Source organism: Neopsephotus bourkii, unplaced genomic scaffold (genome assembly GCF_033783945.1).
Source record: "Neopsephotus bourkii isolate Nb327-2 ecotype Australia unplaced genomic scaffold, CSIRO-AGI_Nbou_v1 NB_1846, whole genome shotgun sequence".
Taxonomy (NCBI): Eukaryota; Metazoa; Chordata; class Aves; order Psittaciformes; family Psittacidae; genus Neopsephotus; species Neopsephotus bourkii.
The window spans coordinates 1,114,822-1,135,171 of record NW_026902319.1 but is presented as its reverse complement, the minus strand read 5'-3'; the positions used below and the strand labels follow the sequence as shown (position 1 = coordinate 1,135,171).

The 20,350-nt window shown below is 43.3% G+C and overlaps 2 protein-coding genes across 2 annotated transcripts in view; one reads left to right on the top strand and one right to left on the bottom strand.

Moving 5' to 3' along the window:
- Window positions 1-20,350, top strand: part of SGCD (sarcoglycan delta) — a 525,277-nt gene that overhangs the window by 27,907 nt on the left and 477,020 nt on the right. The window lies entirely within an intron of this gene.
- Window positions 2,903-20,350, bottom strand: part of LOC133207274 (tubulin monoglycylase TTLL3-like) — a 64,760-nt gene continuing 47,312 nt past the window's right edge. The window contains exons 4-5 of the mRNA XM_061344035.1: window positions 3,425-3,477; window positions 2,903-3,302 (exon numbers count right to left, since the gene is read on the bottom strand). Of these exons, the coding sequence (XP_061200019.1) occupies window positions 2,903-3,302; window positions 3,425-3,477 (453 nt within the window). The remainder of the gene's footprint in view (window positions 3,303-3,424; window positions 3,478-20,350) is intronic.

Here is a 20,350-nt window from a genome sequence, read left to right as displayed (position 1 = left end):
TAGTGATGTGGATTTACTCGCTATCCTTTTAGGGAAGTGGAAGTGCATCTTCAAGGAAGCAGTTTCCTAAACACCATGTCATGACATAGTGGGGGAATTGCTTGAGGACAGGACTGTTCCCTGCTATATGCAGTGGCCTTGGGCAGCTGAGACTGTGCCTTTGTGCTGGCCACAGTATCTCCACAATCATTTGCATCAGCACTGAACGAGCACTGAACAAATGAGTTACAATTCCACTGCGCCTATATTTACCTTTCACAGCGGTAAAAGACTACCCAGTGCCTTTTTACTACTTGGGCAATATAATAGATAACCAAAAATGAGATGTATTTTGAGATCCTCACTTCACTCCAATGTCATCTTTATGCTGTGAATGTCCTGTAAAAGGTGGTAGAGACCTTGAATTTTTTAGTTTTTTTCCTTATTTATTCAAGGAAAAAACATCCATAAATAAACTTGTACTGATGGACTGAGTCATTACCGCCCATTTCCAAAATAACCCAGATCCAGCTCCCCACCAGCTTTACCACAGCAGGAGCAGAATTCGGGTAATGGGGACATGAGGAAAAGGTTACCAAACAAAGCTGAGGGAGTTAAATTTAGAGAAGAAAGAGCTAACAGGTGGCCAGAGAAAAGGGAGGGAGGAAGACTTTGGAAAGGCAGTGAATAGAAATGTGATTGCATTCGTTATGAGGTTTTTATAATAGGGGATGATGTTGGGAGTAAAATAAACTCCATAAAGAACTATTTAAAAATGTATTGTTTGCAGGAAACTGCAATCAATCTAACTGACAGTCAGAAAGGTCTATTTAAATTGCAGGGCTTTCATCCCTTGCACTTTTACCAAAATCAGCTTGAACAAATTGGGAAGAGTATAGGACACACACTGAACTCATCAGCATCCTGACATGCACTGAGCCTGGAGGAAGTGACCCTTGAATATCTTCACTGCATTTTGTGCCTCAGACTTTCTTCTATTTTATGCTATGGTCTCACCTGTTTTAGGGTTATTAGCACTGAGATCCAAATGCCTTTCAGACTTTTGCTTGCTTCTGTGTCTTGGGTTTTGCCTTGAAGCCAACTTAACTTTTATCAAAGGAACAGTTTAACAAAAGGGCTCTAACGGTCATCTGCCTGCTGCTTTCATTTGGCAACAATAGCTTTGACTGCAACTGTGCTCCACAGACTGGCTCCTAAAACAGAGATTTATTGTTTGGGTTGGGGACTGAGATGTATCTAAAGAAAGAAATGGAAGTTTAGGCAGTGTTCCTTTATACAATGCCCTTGGGCTCACTTCTGCTGATGTTGGCTGATATTGTCTGAAAGAAGAATTTGGTTCACTCTGTGTGATGAGAATGACTTAGAATCATAGAATAGTTAGGGTTGGAAAGGACCTTAAGATCATCAAGTTCCAACCCCCCTGCCATGGGCAGGGACACGGCACACTAAACCATATCACCTAAGGCTTTGTCCAACCTGGCCTTGAACACTGCCAGGGATGGAACATTCACAGCCTCCCTGGGCAACCCATTCCAATGCCTCACCTCCCTAACAGGAAAGAATTTCCTCCTTATATCCAATCTAAACTTCCCCTGTTTAAGTTTTAACCCATTACTACAGTCCCTAATGAAGAGTCCCTCCCCAGCATCCCTATAGGCCCCCTTCAGATACTGGAAGGCTGCTATGAGGTCTCCACGCAGCCTTCTCGAGGCTGAACAGCCCCAACTTTCTCAGCCGATCTTCATATGGGAGGTGCTCCAGTCCCTGATCATCCTCGTGGCCCTCTGGATTTGGCAACTATCTTGATGCTGTATTTTTTTAATTGGTGCCAAGGCTTTCTTAGTCTTTTTTTATGTGAAGAAATTCGTGTAAGAAAACTCTGTCTTGGCCACAGAACTAGTTTCCAGTTTTTGTAGACTGGTGAAATGGAATCTAGCTTTAGCATTACTCATCTGCAGTGCTGCTTATTCCATCCATCTGTAATAGAATGAAAGGGATTTCTCTCCAGAAGTATCTAGCTCTTCATGTAGGGAGTCTAAATGGATTTTCATATGTAAATATTCATGTTTCTAGTATTTGAAGTTGGACAGAAGAATCCCATATGAAGTGCTCACTGTACTGCACTGGAATTTGGGAGCCTCAGTAGCACTACGTTTCAGAGGTTTATTTCTCAGTATAGCTGTATTAAGCCCTTAAGTAATATATTATTGTTTATACTTAGTGGAAATCCTCTAAGGATTAGTTTCTTTCTTCTCACAGAGTTTCGCTAGATTAAGGAGCAGTGTATTATGACAGCCCTGTATCATTACTTGGTTTTATCTGAAGGAATAACTGATATTTCTGTATATTTCTACCTTCCGTGAACTGTGATCAGCTATGCATTGATATGGCCAAGGTGCTTTTATGTTACCTAGATGCAGCCTGTGGCTGGTGTGTCAGAACACAGCATTATCCTCACAATGACATTTTGGTCTCTTTTTATGATTCAAGGACAACCTCCTGAATTCCTTCTTTGATGTGATGGCAACTGACACCATTTTCAGAAACAACAATTCTGAGCAGGAACATTTAGGCAGTGCCACAGCCATTGTTACATGGATAACAACAAGGTTTTCCTTTTTCTCTCCTTTATTAATCCCTGGAAAACATAACCCTGTCTACCTCAGCCACCTTTGAAAGGGAAAATGCAGCATACAGCCTCTTTCTTCACTCACTGGAAATACTTTACTTTAGGCAACCTTTTTATTCAGAGGACAGGCCCAGGCTCAGATGGCCCTTCATTCTAATTCTGCCTTGACTCCGATTGATGCTGTCTCTGCTTGGGGGCTAATTAAGGCTACCCTATCTAAAATCAGTTTGGTTTGCGGCTTGTTGTTTGGGTGCATTTTTTTCCACTTTATTATTATTTTGAGTTTGAAACAGAGCAGGGCAGCCTGTTGTAGTACAGCCTGTTGTAGTACAGCCTGTTGTAGTACAGCCTGTTGTAGTACAGCCTGTTGTAGTACAGCCTGTTGTAGTACAGCCTGTTGTAGTACAGCCTGTTGTAGTACAGCCTGTTGTAGTACAGCCTGTTGTAGTACAGCCTGTTGTAGTACAGCCTGTTGTAGTACAGCCTGTTGTAGTACAGCCTGTTGTAGTACAGCCTGTTGTAGTACAGCCTGTTGTAGTACAGCCTGTTGTAGTACAGCCTGTTGTAGTACAGCCTGTTGTAGTACAGCCTGTTGTAGTACAGCCTGTTGTAGTACAGCCTGTTGTAGTACAGCCTGTTGTAGTACAGCCAATTTCTGTTTTCTTTCCCAAAGCTAAAACCAAATCAGATTTAAGATCGTCTGTTTAGAGTTTTCCCTGATCCAATCTACCTGTCCTTATTTAACCCAATCACCCTGTTTCAGATTACTGTGTTGCTAATTATAATATTGATTACTTCTTCCTCTCACTCATTCTTTCTTCAGGCTTGTTAACTGGTAGTTTGAAATTCTGCAAGGGGAGTTTGCGTAGCATATCCTTGAAATTGCACTTGGAAACTATTACTTGGACAGTTACTTTAGAGGCGTTCTTGGAGGTCATTACAGTTTTTGTCAAGAACACTTTAATTCTCTGCCATTTTCCACTTTTGTTATTATTGTGGATCGTCATGGGAGCAGGTTAATTTGGTCCAATTTCCTCCACATGTCCTGTCCCCATCTCATGAATGCAAACACGTGAAAGCTGGACTATGCAGAAGATTAAACCTGTGGCGACAAGTAATTCCTGTGACAGAATCTTTAATAAGAAGAGAAAAAGACCTTAAAGTGTCTTCTTTCACTTAATAAGAATAATCTAAGCAATGGTATGAAAACCATCAGAGGACAGCTCTGATTCATCTGCAAGTCATCTTATGAGCTATGATGGGACTGGCCTCTGGGCATGTACATGTGAGACAGTGACTCCATGGGCAGGCAAAATTAAAACCCCTTTCTCTGAAAAGCAAAGAAAGCTCCACAACAGTGTTCTAGGAGAAAATGGGTCAGTGGTCCTGCTGTCTGGAGGCCAATGTGTGCATGAAGGACTGGATCCTGCAGTCTTCCCTTGCAGTGGCTTGTTTTCCTGCTGTCCTCTGCCCTTGCTCACTGCTAAGGACAGCATGGAAGTAGCCATCACTTGGTTGGCCAAAGCCTGTCTAGTGGCAGGTGTGTATTAAAAAAGCATGAGAAATAAATAGACATTGAGCCTGTCTCAGATAAACCTTTTTGGCAGTTTTTTTTGTTTAGAGGCTTTCAAGTCATATCCTTAGGTGCTAAGTCTTCATGACTTTGTCTAGTCCTTTATTAAATCCTTTTAAACACCTTTGTCTTGTGCAATAACTTGTCTCGGGGATTTCTATAAAGTAACCGTGTAAAAAAGCACTTTATTTAATTTGTTAGACACACTGCCTGATGATTTCATCCAATTCCACCCCTCATCCCCATTCACTAATCTGGGAGTAGTTTCCCTCTTGACTACCTTTCCACTCCTGATCTTACAGACCTGTTACTCCTCCCTCTATCACTTTCCTACCGTACTCTAGAAAGAGCCCTTAAGGAAATTCAGCCCTGTTAAATAGTAGAAGCCAGCTCAGAGCTGCTCTTCAGGGTCAGATTGATCAAGCAGTGCTCTGGACCTCGAGGGGATCTCTCTAACAGCAAATGTAGCACTCTTATCCATGGTGTTGAAAGAGGCTGTTTGCAATAGGAAGCATTTACCATAGTTCTTCCTTTCACACGTACAACTGTTCAGGCAGGTATAAGCATGTTTTTAGGGTAACTTTTTTACAATGGGAAGCGATGAGTTTGCTGTCACTTGCCAGAAGCACCTGCCTGTCACCCTGGGGAGAAAATCATTACTACTTGGGAGTTTATTGATGGCATGGCTCCGAATAATTGGCAATTCCAGCTATGGGTTTCTCCTGAGACATGTATCTTCCTGGCTTGTCTCTTGACCTGTCCCTAAATCCTAGCATCCCTTGACCAGAGAGGCAAAGGAAGCAGGATAAAAAATAGATACTATATTTCAATGTTATTGCCTGGTTTGTTGTTTGGATGTGCATGTGAACTTAGCTCAGCAGGTCGGTCAAGCCTTCCTCCTGTACTTGCATTTCATTGTCTTCAGTAAAAGCCAAACACATGTAAACAGGGTGTTTAGAGTTTCTCCCTGGTTTGGGATGAGAGTGGTTGACTTACAGGTGGTGTAGCTGTATCCCTGTGTCTCAGGTCTGCAGGAACTTGGGAGGCTGGAGGTCTTCTTGGTCCTGACCTGCTGAATGAATTTGGGTAGAAATCACTGCCCTGCTCCGTGCTTCTTGAAGTTAGAGCAATAAGTGCTCTGCCTCCTTGTAATCTGTGGCAAAACATCTCTGTGTAAATTACAGGTATTACTGGAAGACTCGTGGCAGCAGCTTGGAGATTACACCCCCTATCTGAAAGGCTTTTGTGGTTGGAAACCAGTTCATTTCTATGTGAAGAAATCAGAATTTTTATAAGCAGAATGTTTTTGGTTTTCTTTTTTTCCCAGGTCTGGATACTCCCAAAAGCAAGAACATTCCCATCGGGTATTAAAATCTGGCTTTGCTTTCAGTGGCAGGCAAGGATGTGTGTTATTACTGTACTTGGACAGAATGTCACTCAGGATAATACAGAGCTGCAGACAAGCATTGCTTTAAAAGCAGGCCCTTGTCTCTCTGCATTTCCTCAGCACACTGAACGTTTGGCTAAGCTCCAGGAACTTTCCAAACACAAACAAGCATTTATGTATTAAGCCTTTTTATCAGGCTACGCTCTGTCTGAGCTGGGATGCGGGCAGCCTTTCTTACAAGGTGTATGCAGAATTGTTAATGGCTTTCCCATTGACCTGTGCAACAAAAATATCAAAACTTTTGAATATTAAATCACTAAAAACTTTTTGGAAGTAAATCACTGTCTTGCTTTCACTGAACAGTATAAGAAGTATTAACTTATTATGATTTTGATAAAAACCCTGGGTTTTTTCCTCCTAAATAAATGGACTGCTGTTTTATATGGTGAGAACATGAAAAGCAGGTTGAAGCTTTTGCATGTGGCCTGTGCCTGGTGCTGGAATGAACTCTGGCAGCACTGGTCTACCCCTGCCTCCTGGTCAGTGGGTCCCAACAGCTTCCATGTAGCAGGTAATAAGCAAACTAATAGTGCTTGTGCAGTTGCTAGCATAAGATGGCCTGCAATTTAGCATTTCTAAATGCAATTTTATCAGAATCAGCACTAGCTCCCTTTCATGGCAAAGATGAGTGGGAGATGTGAAAGGTACAATGCTGTGTTATCTGTGGTAGGCCAACTCGGTGCAGTGGGTGACTGCCCTGGAGCAGTCGCAATCACACTGGCATTTCGAATTGATGACTTTTGAATTGCTGGTACTCAAGCTGATCTTGTTGCAAACTCTAGTAGAGGATTTCAGGGCTTTTACTCTGTTCTCTTTACCAGACTCACTGAAATGAAAAAGAGATTCATTTAAAATATATATGTTTAAATATGTAGATATATTTTGAAGATGCAGTCTGTTGTTTGGTCCTTAGTTTGTGTTTTATGCTAGTGGAACAATCTCCAAAATAAACTACTAACTCTGAAGGCATTCCATAGTAAACCCTGGCTTCAAATAATGTCTTGAAATAAGGTCTCATCAGCTGCAGGATGTGCTTTGTATTTGTAACATTGGCCATATTGCCTTATTTCCCATACATTTAGAGGTCATATGCTATTCCTTCTGTCCTGAGACAGCAGGAGATGGCACTCAAAAGAGAAGTTTAAGTGTAAATGTTTGCCTCTTTGCTTCTTTGGATTCAAATTTCATTTGCGTCAAATAGAATCTGAAGTGTTCTCATTCATGCTTTCATCAAATGGTGAGTAAGAATTAATGAATAATGCCCTGTATCTCCATGGGGAGCCTAATAGAAGTGAGCTCCATGTGTGCAGCCATTAGAGGCAATAGGATCAGGTCACATAGTTGGGAAAAACCAGCAATGAGCTCTGGAGAGCAGGGGTGATGACGGTAGTTGTTCAGGCAGATGGGTTAGAAGCATCCACCAGGTCTTGTCTATGTCCAGAAGTGGAGGTGTCTGAGCACTGTGTGGGGAGAACCTTCCCAAGGGAGCTGCTGTCACAGAAGTGGTTTCAGATGCTGAATGACTGTGGATGTGAGGAGCAGTCTTTGATACAGCACTGCTTCTGGAAAAATCAAATATTTGGGTTCAAGCATAGTTCAGTTCTAAACCTCTCGGGTATACTGGAGTTCATCATCCTTCTCTTTCCTTCCAGGAGTATTTATTTTTTTCCCCTCACCCTTATTTGTTGCTGGTCCCTGTTAGCATGCAGCTAGCTCTCTTTGCATCTAGAGATCAAAAAATCCTGTATATATGACAGAGCTATTGAAAGTAAAAAGGGGATAAAAGAGTGATAGCTGGGAATAAAGCCAATATTGTGGCTTCTCAGAAAGCATCCTTCTGCAGCACTCAGAAAAGGCACCAGATGTGCATGTGTGTATTTTTAATACAGCTTTGGCTAGAGGGAAGTGATGCTGATGGTTAGCTCTATAAAAGTGGATTTGGGGCAGGTAGGAAGGGATGATGAGCTGAGGACCAAATGCTCCCCTTTGTTTGTACTCCCTCTTGGCAGGGAGTGGAGGGACGTTTCAGCCAATTGATCTTTGGGCCAGAGCAGCTGTGGCCAGTAGGCAGCAGACACTTTAAACCACAGGTTTCTTTAAACTCTCTTGGATTAGCCTTTCTTCTTCTGAAACTGAGAGGAGATGCCCTTAGCATCTGCTGTGGCCTGGGACTGCCTTCTCTTGTGCACTGGGATCCCTTCACATGTGCTTGAAGCAACAAACCTCCCCTCATCTCCAGATGTGCCAAGAAAGAAGGAAAAAGCAGCACTCTTCACCATCCTACTGCTTTGCTGAGACTTGCGCAGGCACTCCAGTGTTGGGAAATGAGGAGCTACAAGGGTTTCTTGTATAACATTTGGCTTTTGGAGGCCTGTCTGAAAGGCTTAGGGCTGGAGGTCAGAGTGGTTCCTGCTGTCCCAAGGCTGATGTTGGAGCTTGGCAGCCACTTCCAGTCCTCCTCTTCCTTTTCTTACTCTTCCCCATTGTAGCAGGGCAGGGGCTCTCCAGTCCCCTCAGCAGACCAACCCACTTAGTGTGAGCCCTGTGCATCTCTTCTTCAGCAGAGACCTAAAGCCAGGGAGAGCTTGTAGATGTCTCCTAGGCTGCAGTAGGGACAAGTACTGATGCTCTGTGCTAGCAATCCTTGTGTTAAACAGGTTGCAGGTGTGTGGCTGACATGACCTCCCTGAGATCATAGGAGCAGCACGGGAGAAGTTTCTGCTCAGCAGATGTGAATTGCGTGCATCACCAGCACCGCGGAGACTCGATTTTGTTTCTGAACACGTCTCCGCTGGCAGGATGAGCTGTGAACAAAACAAGGTGCTGGGAAGGGAGGGAAGAGTCAGCTCTGTGGTCTGGGGAGGCAGAGAATTCACGTGTTTTGGAGTAATGCTTTTGAACAACTCAAATTACAACATGATGCTGTTAATGCCGAGGTGGCCTGACGGTTGCCATGGGGGTCACAGTATCACAGTACGTTAGAGATTGGAAGGGACCTCAAAAGATCATCTAGTCCAATCCCCCTGCCGGAGCAGGAACACCTAGATAAGGTTACACAGGAACGTGTCCAGGCGGGTTTTGAATGTCTCCAGAGAAGGAGACTCCACAACCTCCCTGGGCAGCCTGTTCCAGTGTTCCGTCACCCTCACTGAGAAGAAGTTTCTTCTCAAGTTTGAGTGGAACCTCTTGTGTTCCAGTTTGTACCCATTGCCCCTTGTCCTATCATTGTTTGCCACTGAGAAGAGCCTGGCTCCATCCTCGTGACACTCCCCCTTTATATATTTATATACACTAAAAATGTCAAGTGCTTCTCTGTGCCAATTCACTTACTGCTCTGTGCAGCTTTGTGGTGCGGGTCTCCCTTTCTGTATTGGTCATTTCTGCCCTATAAGAAAAGGGAGAGAGAAAGAAGAAGAAAGGGAAGGAGCAGGAATCTGCTGGAAAACCTAGGAGACTGCAGTGGAGCATGAGGGGCACATTAGCAGTCTCAGTGTTGTTTGTGGGTGTACTGTTAAGGAAATGTTTCTAAATAATAGCGCTTTGCAGTTTCTCTATGTAGAAAGCTTACTTAAGCGTGATTTCTCCCAGGATGTGTAGAGCTTTTCTTTTCTTTGGACAAACATAGAAGCCTAAAATGGATCCATCCACAAAAGCCCCAAAAGCTGCTTCTTTCACAAGCAGAGCTGGCTGTCACCTGGGATGGCCAGGAGCATCACTCATGGAGCTTCTCGGTAATTGGACTTTGCCAAGAAGAAGTAAATAAAAGGTACCCAGTGAGGATTGCTCCAATAGCATGGATTTCACAAATTGAAAACATATTAGCTTCTGACAGCTCTGTTCTTCTATAGACAAAACAACTACATTCCCAGGAGCTCTGTGCTTAAAGTTTTAAACCTTTTTCCTTCTGATGAATTCTTTGTGCATCTGAAGAAGGCTCCTAGAGCCTGATTGTTTTACATTCTTATGCACCTTGGTTTATCATTCACACCAATGCTGGGCCGACTCAAAATGTTCCTTTGCCTCTAATTTGGCAGCATTTCGCATCCACTTGGCACTGGGGCATGTGTTTATCTGTCTTACTCCACTGGGTACAAGGCATTAAAAGATTTGGCCCTCTAATATTTCTTACAGTTGAACCCAGGGTTAGGTATGTGTTCTCTGGGACTTTGCAAGATTCAATTCATTTATTCTTTACTCTGCTCATCCTGTCTCTATTCTTGGTGCCTGCTGATGAAACTGTGAAAAGAAAACCTTTCTTAAGTTGCCAGTTGCATCTTAGAAACAGACTTTTGGTTCAAGTATATGGCTGCTCTTCTGCTAGGCTATGCTCTGGAGCAGGAAAGGTTGCGAGGAAGGAGACTAATGCAGTGGTTAGCATTTCATAACAGCACTTTCTCAAGCTCATAGAATGAAAGCTTAGTGTTTTGCATCAGTCTACCAATACATAGTTGTGTCAATGGGTGCCTTTTTGCTTCTCCATATGGAAGAATTGGGTTCATGGGGTTTTCCAGTAAATCATATTTATGACTTGGCCTTCTTTGTATGACTCTGGCTCTGACTGCCAGTTACACTGAAGAGGAAAACTGACAGCAAAGCAGATCTATGCTCCTTGTCTCTGTATAAATCAGGCCCATTTTTTGCCTAGCAGTGGGTTGCAGCCAACCCCTTCCAGTATCCACAAGAAGAGGAGATAGGTCCAAGGTTGTGTTAACAAGTAGAGATGAGTGGAGCATGAAAGACTCAGAAGACAAATATGATGGTAGCTAGGCAGCTTTGGGGTGGGTTCTCTCTCCTGTTTGGGTGCTGGCTAACATTGTTAGCTGAGCTCTGGCCTGCAGGGATGCTTTGTAGGGTAGTGCTGAAGGCAGGGCTTGCCTCTCATGGGAAAACTGAATCAGTGTTGGCTTTTGCATGAAGTGTGGGGGCAAACTGAGCACCCCCAACTAGTTCTATGTACCTATTTCTTGGCTGTGGGAAGACTCAGCGCAGTATGTGGGGATAAAGAAAGCAGAGGGAAATGAATGGAAGATGAGTAAAGGATTCTGCATGACAGTCATGCACAGAATCAATTTAAAAGCGGTCACTGGAGATCAGTGCCTTCAGGGGAATCTAAGGGGCTATCCATCCCCACATCCTCTGCTGTCTGGAAGTGCAATTGCTGTACCTGTGGTACACAAAGGAAGAAACAGTCGGGCCTCTTTCCCCTCTCTGATGACAGTGCTCAACTCCTAACACTTCAGCTGTGAACAGGCAGCTTAAGCAGGGGTTACAGGAAGTACGGTATTTGCGTTCACTATGACTTTGCAAGCCCTGTTCTGATCCCTGCCAGCTGTGATGGTGGCTCTGGAGAGGTGAATGTCATGGTTTGTATGGTTTTGTGTGCTTTTTGGGGGACTTTGAGCAGTGTGCGCTCAGCCTGCTTTTTGTTAGAAGAGAGTTGCAGGAGCTCATCTCTGCTTGGATGTAACTGGAAGCATCCTTCTTTGGGCTTGTTGGGAAACCAGCGTGCTGCTATTGGGGCATTTTCATGTGGACATCTCTTGAAAATGTCCTAGCCTTGCATAAGTCCTGTTTAGCCTTCAGTGATTGGATTCATGCCTCAGGAAACCGGTGCTGCAGAGAGGAACCCAAGAATTCATTTTGTATTGAGCATTTGCAGACACTGCTTGTTGGCTTGAAAACTTCAGCTTATCATTAGTTTTGATTATATCAATGTTTATATGCTAGCGTGCGTACTATGGGCCAGATGGTACAGCTGTTGTTACCTGCATTGCAGATGCAATATGGCCCAGATGATGGTGTAAGTCACCCCCACGTGTCTCTGGGTGTCAAAGTTAAATATTAGCTTTTGTGGATATATATATATATATATATATTTATTTTTTTCCCCTCCTACATATGAAACAGGGCAAAGTAGATGTGGTGAAAGGAAAAAACATAGTCACTACAGCTAATACAAGGCTAATCCTTTGCTGCAGCTTTGGGTTGTTGCTGAATAAATGACAGAGCAGCCTTCAGACTTCACTAGTCATCCTAAAAGAACAGGTCCCAGTCACCCACAATAGGATTAGGAGAGTAGAAAAGCATAGAGCCTGTGCTGTTTTTACAATCCTTTCCATCCCTCTGGCTTGCTCTGTGCAAAGATGTCCTGTAGACAAGGCTGGGCAGGGAGGCAAGGGTGAAGACAGCAGGAAAATTTAGTACTGCTCAAAGTGCTACCTTCTCTGATTCTTTCTCATCAGATTTAGTGTGATCACTTTGAAAATAGGTATCTGGATTGATTTAGCAGCTGTTGCATTTATCAAGTATATTGGGAATCGGACATCTAATGGATGAAAGGCAAGAGTCAAGAAGGCAGGATGACCTGTAATCACAGTTGCTAACATTGGTGATTTCATCACTTTTGGCAGACTTCCTTTGCAAAGAAAAAGAAACCACAAAACCCCCCAAAACATTTCAAAAGCAAAGCATTATGATGGGGTCCTTAAGATTCAAACAACAGGGAATACAAAGAACATTTCTTTGTAGTTTCAAAAATGCATACAAAATACTGTGACTTCAATCTTCTGATTTTTTCGACCCATTCAAGAACTCTTGGATTTGGTCATTCTAGACCTCTAGGGACAAGGTTTCCAGTGCTCTGTGGGTTTTTGTTATTTGTGTTTCTGAAGCAGGCATTCCACAGAAAAGAGTTTCGATGCCTTTTGTCTACCACAGGCTTAGGCTTTAAGCTTTAGAGGAATCTAAAGCTGTTTTGGGCTTAAGAATAGAAGTGTGGGTTACCCCTCTTGAGAATAAACTGTATTGTGTATTGTAACTGCAGCTCATGTAGAGGAGAGGCTGCCCTGGAAGTCAATGTAAAGCCTTTAGTCCTTTCCCTGCTTTTTGTTGCTTTCTCCCAGGTGCTGTGACTGCCTTGGGGAAATCAGAAGCAGCTTTTAGAGCAAATGAGACAGTGAAGTAAAGATCAAGGATGCTTGAAATGAAGTGTAACATCCTCACACTCCTCCCTTTAATGCATTGGATAATATGTGCAAAAAGAGAAATAAGAAGTGCAATGAATTTTAACTCCTTCAATACTTGCTTAAAGGAACAATGTTTTTGCTGGGACTTGGATTTTGGGAGTAACTGCTGTGTTAACATTGCAGCCTTATATATGTTTCCTCTGATCTCTTCTTGCAGTATAATTGCTGTATCGTTGTGATCAGCTGCATTCCCTCTTTCTGCAAATGCTGTGTGCTTCCCCTGCAATAGGAATGCTGAATTCAGGATCCGTGCTTCAAAAGCAAATCAGAAGAAGTGTCTGCATACAAATGGCTCTGAAATAAGTGAGCTTTTCTTCTTTGGCACAGACATCTTCAGAGCTATAGCACTACTGTGAATGTTTTGTTTGCTTGTGTTATAGCGACCTAAGTAGGGAAGAGCCTGTTTGTGTTGGTATCAGAGAATGTTGTGATGGGGCTGGACTTGGGAGCAGGATTACTGGAGAGTTGGCCTGTCTCTGCTGTGATGTTGATGGGTGTCCAACACTATGGGTAAATTGGGGCAGGAAGAATTTAAGAAGTCAGCCCCAAATGCTAAAGCCAAGCAGAAGTGTGACTTAGGTCTTTGAGTTGGCCCCACTGTCACTTGTGTGCAAAAGTGCTCCGTGCTCTCCATCAATACCTCTTTTCTTTGCCTGTATGTTATTGAAGGGAAGGAAGTATTTCTGAAGGACAGGAGCTCTGTCCCTTTCCTGGGCTGGCTTTGTGTCCCAGCAGTGGTCTGTAGTATCTCTGATGGAGCAGAAACAATTCAATTCTCTTCTTCTGCACCCTCACTGCTGTCTCTGCTGCATGTCCTGACATACTCCTTAGGTTATTTGCTGCCAGTGTTGTCTTAGAGGTTTTTTTTGTCCTTGATGTCTGCAATGTATCCAGGTTTACTCTGAGCCTTTTGAAGTGACAGCTCAGAACTAGGCACCAGTGTCCTAGGTGCTTTGCTGTAATTTGGCATCATTGTAGAACTCTGTTTTGGTGATGCTTTTGGTGCATTTCATACCAGTGGTCTGGATTTTTGCTGCTTTTTTCTCAGATGCTGTGACTTTTCTTGTGAAACCCAGAATCAGCTGATTTCTGCAGAGCCCAGGATATGCTTCCTCACTTATGCTTGTTATTTATGATAAAACTTGGTTTGTGATCTGATCGTATTTAATCCCATCAAAGCCATCTGTGCCAAGCTAGATGGGGTGACTTTTGTGAGTCATTTCTCATGACTTGTTAATATCCTCTAGGTGTCTCCTGAAATGGTTTTATTTCACTGTTGTACTGTGCATAAATACATACATGGGAGCCATAGTCAAGTTTGTTCAGTTCATCAGGACTTTCCTGATGAATATTGGCTTTTCACAAGCTGCTTCTCCATTTCCTCAGAGGCTTTCAAAAGAAGTCAGTGATTGCTGAATATTTTGTTGCCCATGTACCTTCTAAAGCCTTTGGGAAGCCAGTCCCCTCTGGGCTGAGCAGATGTTGCTGTGGTACCTGCACATCACTGACTCTGGTGGGTTCAGCTGATCTGAACTTCCTGATGCGGTCTCTGACAGTATGTGTTCTCCAGATAATAAAACATGCCAGGGAAATAATGTTTCTTCTTGCTTCTCAGCTGCAAAATTTCAGTTCCTGACCCTTCCCAAAAGTAGACAGAAATTTGAAGTAGATGGAATTAGATGGGTTCGTACCTGGACAAATCTTGTCAGTCCTTGGACTGTCAAATGTCTGCTCGAAGATAAAAGGTTCCTACTCATTATAGTTGTAGCTGTGTCAGTGGGAGTTCATGGGAGCTGTATGCAGGATTTGGAGCCAGCACTTTCTCTAAGACTTTTCAATAGAGTGGGGGTACTTCTAAACTGCAATTTTCAGCTATTTGCATATTGAAGGTGGGCCTGATCCAAGCCAATCCTGAGCTCCCACATCCCTCTTACTTCCAGCAGAGATGGTTATTTCTTGCAGGGTTTTTGCCATTGTGGGGAGACCTTGAGCTGGGGTTCATACATTTCAGATTGGAGTTTCATGGAGAAAGTTTTGTCAGTTTAACTATCTTGTTGGGGAATATTTAAACAGAATCTCTGTGCTGGAATCATGCATCCTTTTCCAGTTGTTTTCATTTTATGTAACTCCTGTCTTCCTCACGCTTCAAATCCATCCTAACAAACAAGTTTCCCATTGACTCAGGCTTTCACAATGTTCCATCACTTGTTAGTTCACAGGGCATGAAAAAGCTGAATGTTATTATATTATTTACTGTTTGCATTTCTAATACCCCTCTTAATGATGTGAAATATAAATGAATTATGTGCCTTCATTTGTGGTTGCAAGTTGCTGTTGTAAGTTATGCAGATGGATGTTTGTGAGGTGGTACATGAAAATTCTTTGGAAAGAAATGACGGGAAGAATGGAAGCAAAGAGTGGTTTTGGTTGGCTGGTGGTGTGCAGTAACACTTGTGGCTGAGCTATGCAGAACTTTATAGACTACTCCTGTATTTTATCTTCCTTTTTAATCGAAATCGTTTGCTTTAAAAACTGCTCATATTCCAAAATTCCATTCCGGTGTTACCTCAACTTTCTCATTAGAAATGAGGAATATATTTTAAAAATAAACTTAATTTCAGAGTTTGTTCGCTGCAGGAAAATAGGAAACCTGATCTATCAATCTTTCACAGGGACTATGGGAAGAAGCGGTATCCACAGGATAGAGTGCAGGACTAGTTTTGTCATGAGTGAGGCAACACAGTTGATTTCTTCTCCATAGGGTACCATAAATAATTCATTTAATGTTGTTACTTATCATAACTTGAAAATAAAAAAATAAGTTTCTTATATTTGTGTTTTAAAAAGTTTGCAAGCACCAACAACTGCATCTTTAATTGTAAGTACACGGGCAGTCAGACCTGCTTGTATAATCTCTCTGCAAGACTGGGGCTATATCCCATCCCCACAGCAAAAACCTGCTGTTGCTTTTAAAACCAAGAAACAGGTAGGAGAAGGCCTGAAGGCATCTGTCAAAGAGAAAAAAAAAATCCCAGCCTGAAATTAATAGAATTGGTCATGTGGTTCGTGCTATTAGTTTGTTGAATTGCCACTCAAATAGTAAGATCTTGAGTGATGAGGGGTCTAAATACATTCCTTCTCGCTTTATTCTCTCATAACTGAAATACAGCTGATCATAATTCTTCATTACATGCTGAGTTTCAGTAAAATCTCTTTTTCAGAAAAATACATATGTTGAAAGCTGTCTGAATTTGGCAAGTATTACATTAAAAGATCATGCTTCTTGTTCTTTTTGGCATTGCATTTTTCTTCTGTTTCTCTTTTATTCTTCATTGCCAGTTTTGACTGCTCGGCTCAGTCACAGGAGTTTATCAAAGTAAGAAATGTTTTGCTTTAGATACGTGTGAGCATCAGCTGAAAAATGATTAAATGAAAACAGGAGTGAAAAATAGCTAAAATAGCTCCTTGAACATCAGCAGCTAGTTGAGGGATAGGATTTTGTTGATGGTGGTTTTGGGGGATTTAAAACTACCCATGGCGTTTGTATTGAAGTATCCAAATTAGCTGTTGTAAGCAAGTCCTGCAGCATCTCATGATTGCAACTTTGAGATTACTCTGAGTTAATAATGACAATGTTAGATATGGGAACATCAAGGCTGGTTTGTGGGTCTTGGAGTCTCTGGGTGCAGACTGAGCATGCCATGCTCTGGAACAAGAATATGTAGCTCTATGTGTGAGCCATTTACATCTGTATTGAGTTCATAGTGGTGTATTTTCCCATCCCTAGCACTGAGATGAGGTATATGGTCTTTTTAGCATGCAAAGAGTTAAGTTTTTTCAACTAAGCCAATTCAGTGCTGCGAGGCTCAGGTAAGGCTGTATTGGGCTGGTGATGTGTTACAGCAGTAGACATGGTGCTGCTTTTTGCCAGACTGGGTGGGTTTCAGGGACATTTTGTCTCCTGTTCTCTCTCTGATGGGCCTCCTGGAGAGTGAATTCCGTAAGTGTGCTTTACAGATGATGCTGATAGAAGGAAAAGACTGCCATGAAATCACAACAAGGATCCTCCCCTGCTTCTTTTCCTTGCACTCTTACCTTCATTTATCTCAGCAAGCTTGAATTGCAGTCCCATTGCTATTAACCTTTCGACTGCTGGCATTTTACCCAGAGCACTCAGCCCCGGCTGGCAGTGGAAAGAAGAGGATTTGAGCAACTCTGTTGTGATGAATTGGCATTGGCGCTCCACTCAATGGCCACTATCTGGAAAGTGGAGAACAGACTATGCAGCTCTGCAGTCTTAGTACTGTGTGTGCCCAGGTATAGCCACCTGCAGAAGCCTGAAATCCAGGAGCAAACAAGAGAAGGGAGAACTGCAGCACAGGAAGGCTTGCTTTTCATTCTACTTTCCACAACCAACTGCTTTGCCTTGGTACAAGCAGACACACTTTCTCAGCTCTCATGGCAGCAGCCTGTGCTGAAGTCAGGCTGTGTGGCTTTGCTTTCTGCTGAGGGGCTGTTGTGGGAGGGGAGCACGAGGCATATTTCTCCCAAGGGCTGTCCCTCCTCTCTTAAATTCAGCACCCGGCTCCAGATGTGGCTTGTTTTCTAGGCTGTTCCCTCAGGTTTCAAGGTGCCTGGTGGACTGCCTTGTCAGTATTAACACTGTTGTGCGTGCTGCCTTCAGTCCTCCTCAGGACACCTCCATGGATACACAGCACGATGCTCAGTGCTGTTGGCTGCGCCTTGGCTGTGTAATTGCCAGTCCTGCCATCTGCTCGGTGCAGGGCAGGGAATGTTTTGTACTGGCTTTCTCTGGCCTGTCAGTGCAGCGTGCGGCAGGAGGTACCATAAAACACGGTGGTGTGATGAAGTCCAGCCCGGCTGCTTGGCAGGGGATGGGAGGCTGCTTTCCATGGGTCCAGCCCCTGGGAGCTGCTGGCAGAGCTGCCTGCGGTGCTGACCATCATGCTGTGAGTCTGCTGGGCCCTTGCAGGTATGTGGCTGGGCATGAGAGGCCTGTGTTCTGGTGCATTCATTATTCAGCTCTAGAGAATCATGCTAGTTAAATGTCAACAAATGACTCCTGTTAATGAAGAGAGGCTTTTGTTTTAAAGAGCTAATTGTCCATCTCTTCTGCATAAGAAATGCAAAGCTTTTCTTATTTTTTTCTAGTGATGTGGCAGAACTTACAGATGTGCAAATACTGTGGGCAACATCTATTATTTAACTTTCATTACCATTAATATGAATTAAGTTGATGGTGTTTGACAGGATGCTTTATGCGTTGTAGCAGATGCCTTAGGGAGCTGCTTTTGAAAGAGAAGAATTTCAGTTGGCTTAGTGGCTAGGTGGAGAGGACTCTGGAGAGTTGAGCTGAGCTCTCAGAAGTGAGAGCTGAGTGGCTCTCTATATGACCTCGTGTAAATATTGCAAGACCAGAGTTTCTGTGACACTCGCTTCCCATTTCTAGGGCTTTCCAAAGCGGCTGGATTTTCAAAGCAGGTCTGGTAACCAAATGAGATATGAGTTTAGTGACCTGGTGTCCTGTTTGGGAAAGAATGTGAAAATACAAGGGCAGGTGGTAGGTAAAACACATGTGCAATTGGTAGGATGTGAACAAGAAGTGTTGGCTGTGGTTTGCAGGTTGTGTAGACCTGATTGTGAAGTGATGGAACTGGAATATCTCTGCCTGATTGGAGCTAAGAGATGGTGATGTAGGAAAGGACATGTCTGAGTCCAGCTATGCAATTTTTGGAGCATGAGGGTTGCAGTCATATACTCAAGCATTGCTGCCTGAGCGCGCTGGTGGCTTAGAGGCTGGGTGATTTGTGTCTGGTACCCAACCCATTGATGTTCTTCTATTGCTCTCACCTGCTGAGACAGGGAAAGGAGGGAAAGGAGGAAAAGGGGAAATAGAAGAGCTTGGAAAAAAGGGTTTCAATTTAAAGGCAATGAAGGTATTGCAGCAGGAGCTGTTTCCTACTGCTGCTGGCCTCTGCAGATGTGTGGCCAGGCCCCTTCTGCGGTCTCTGCCCAGCCTAAGTGTCTGGTAGTGTCTGCTTCATTCATTATCTGTGCTGTGTGGGCTCAGTGAATTGCAATGCAAGCAGGAGACCTGCCTCTCTTAATCCCTTTTACATTTCAATTCTTAAAAGTAATTTCAGAAGAATAATCTCTTTTCTTAAGTGGATTTAAACAAATAGGCAAAAATGGAAAGAAAACCCAAATTCAAAGGCCTGAAAACTCAGTCACTAATATTAACCTAGGTTAAAGTGAGTAACTTAGTATGAGATAAATTAACACAAATGCCTGTCACCGTCTTCTCCTTTCTATTCTGGTGTTTCTTTTATTTACTGGACAATAAACATTCCTTTAATAAAAGCATTGACTTGCACAGCAAGGTATGTGAAAGAGCCTCTCAAGATACCTAGGTAACTGGTACGAGGCTAAAAATGAAAGGTGATCCCAAATACAGCAGTTATTGCAAGTTCCACCTAAACCACTTAAGCAGCGGATGGCTGCAATATAGCACAAAACTGGCTGGTTGCCTTTCAGCAGCTTTGTTGGGAGCAGGTTATCAGTCCAGCCTTGGCCAGACACAAAATGCAGTGTTGTCAGTCTGTAGATAAGCAGCCACTGTGTGCCTGCCAAGAACATGCTTCAGTGTTTCTTCTGTAGGATAACAGAGGCACAAGAGAGCTGGTCAGTCCTCTGCAGCTCCCCTGCTTGGTTGTGAATGTTCCTGACATGCCACTGGGTGTAGGCTTCTGGGTTGTGTGGAAACTGCCTGCTGAGAGACAGGTGAAGGCTTCCCATTCTTTGCATTGAGCATGAAATGGTAGAAACTTTCTAAACCTCTTGGGCCAGGCCAGGACTGAACTGGTAAGGAAGAAACTTCCCATCTCATTGTGAATCCCCAAAGCTTTACGGGTTCATTTTTAGTATCTACTAAAAAGAATCTGTTGCCATAGACCACCTCTTTCTGATTCCTACACATCTCTTGAGAGTGTTCCCATTAAAGATTCAGAGGTTCTGGCTGCTACTTTGGCTTATATATTCTGTCCATGTCGGGTGGTAGTTTCTGTAAATGCTGGCCGAGCAGTGTAGTTGAAGCTGCAGTTTATCTCAGTGCAGAATACAGACAGGAGCGATTCTGAGGAGCAAACTCCCCAGACTGAAATAGCTTACAGCATAAGCTGAAAGGTCACCAACCTGTCCAAGTCTCCACAGCACTGATCTTTCAAATCATTGTCCATGTGAGGATGAGCTCCATACAGATCCAATCCTTTTATAATTGCTAAATAGTAGCACCAGTCTCTCTTCCTGTACCTTAGATCCAGGCACAGTAACAAAAATAAGACTTGAGAAAGGATCTTAAAGCTTCATCTTTTGAGGCATGAAGTGAGAAAAGGAACCATTTCCTTTAGCTTGCTTGCTGACGCAGGCAGGGGTGTTGCCTCCTCCAAGAAGGCCCAGGACAAGAGGTCCAAGGAGGTCTGTGAAGCCCTGGAGAATCCATGCTGTCTTTGAGTTGTTTATATATATGCAGTGGGTCTTCTGGACAGAGCTGTGGATTTTGGGGTTCTCTGTCTGGGTCTGGACCTCTTATCTAACTTCATCATGTGTATGGTGCTGAAAGAGTCTCAGTTATACTTGCCTTCAGATGTAGGTGAGGT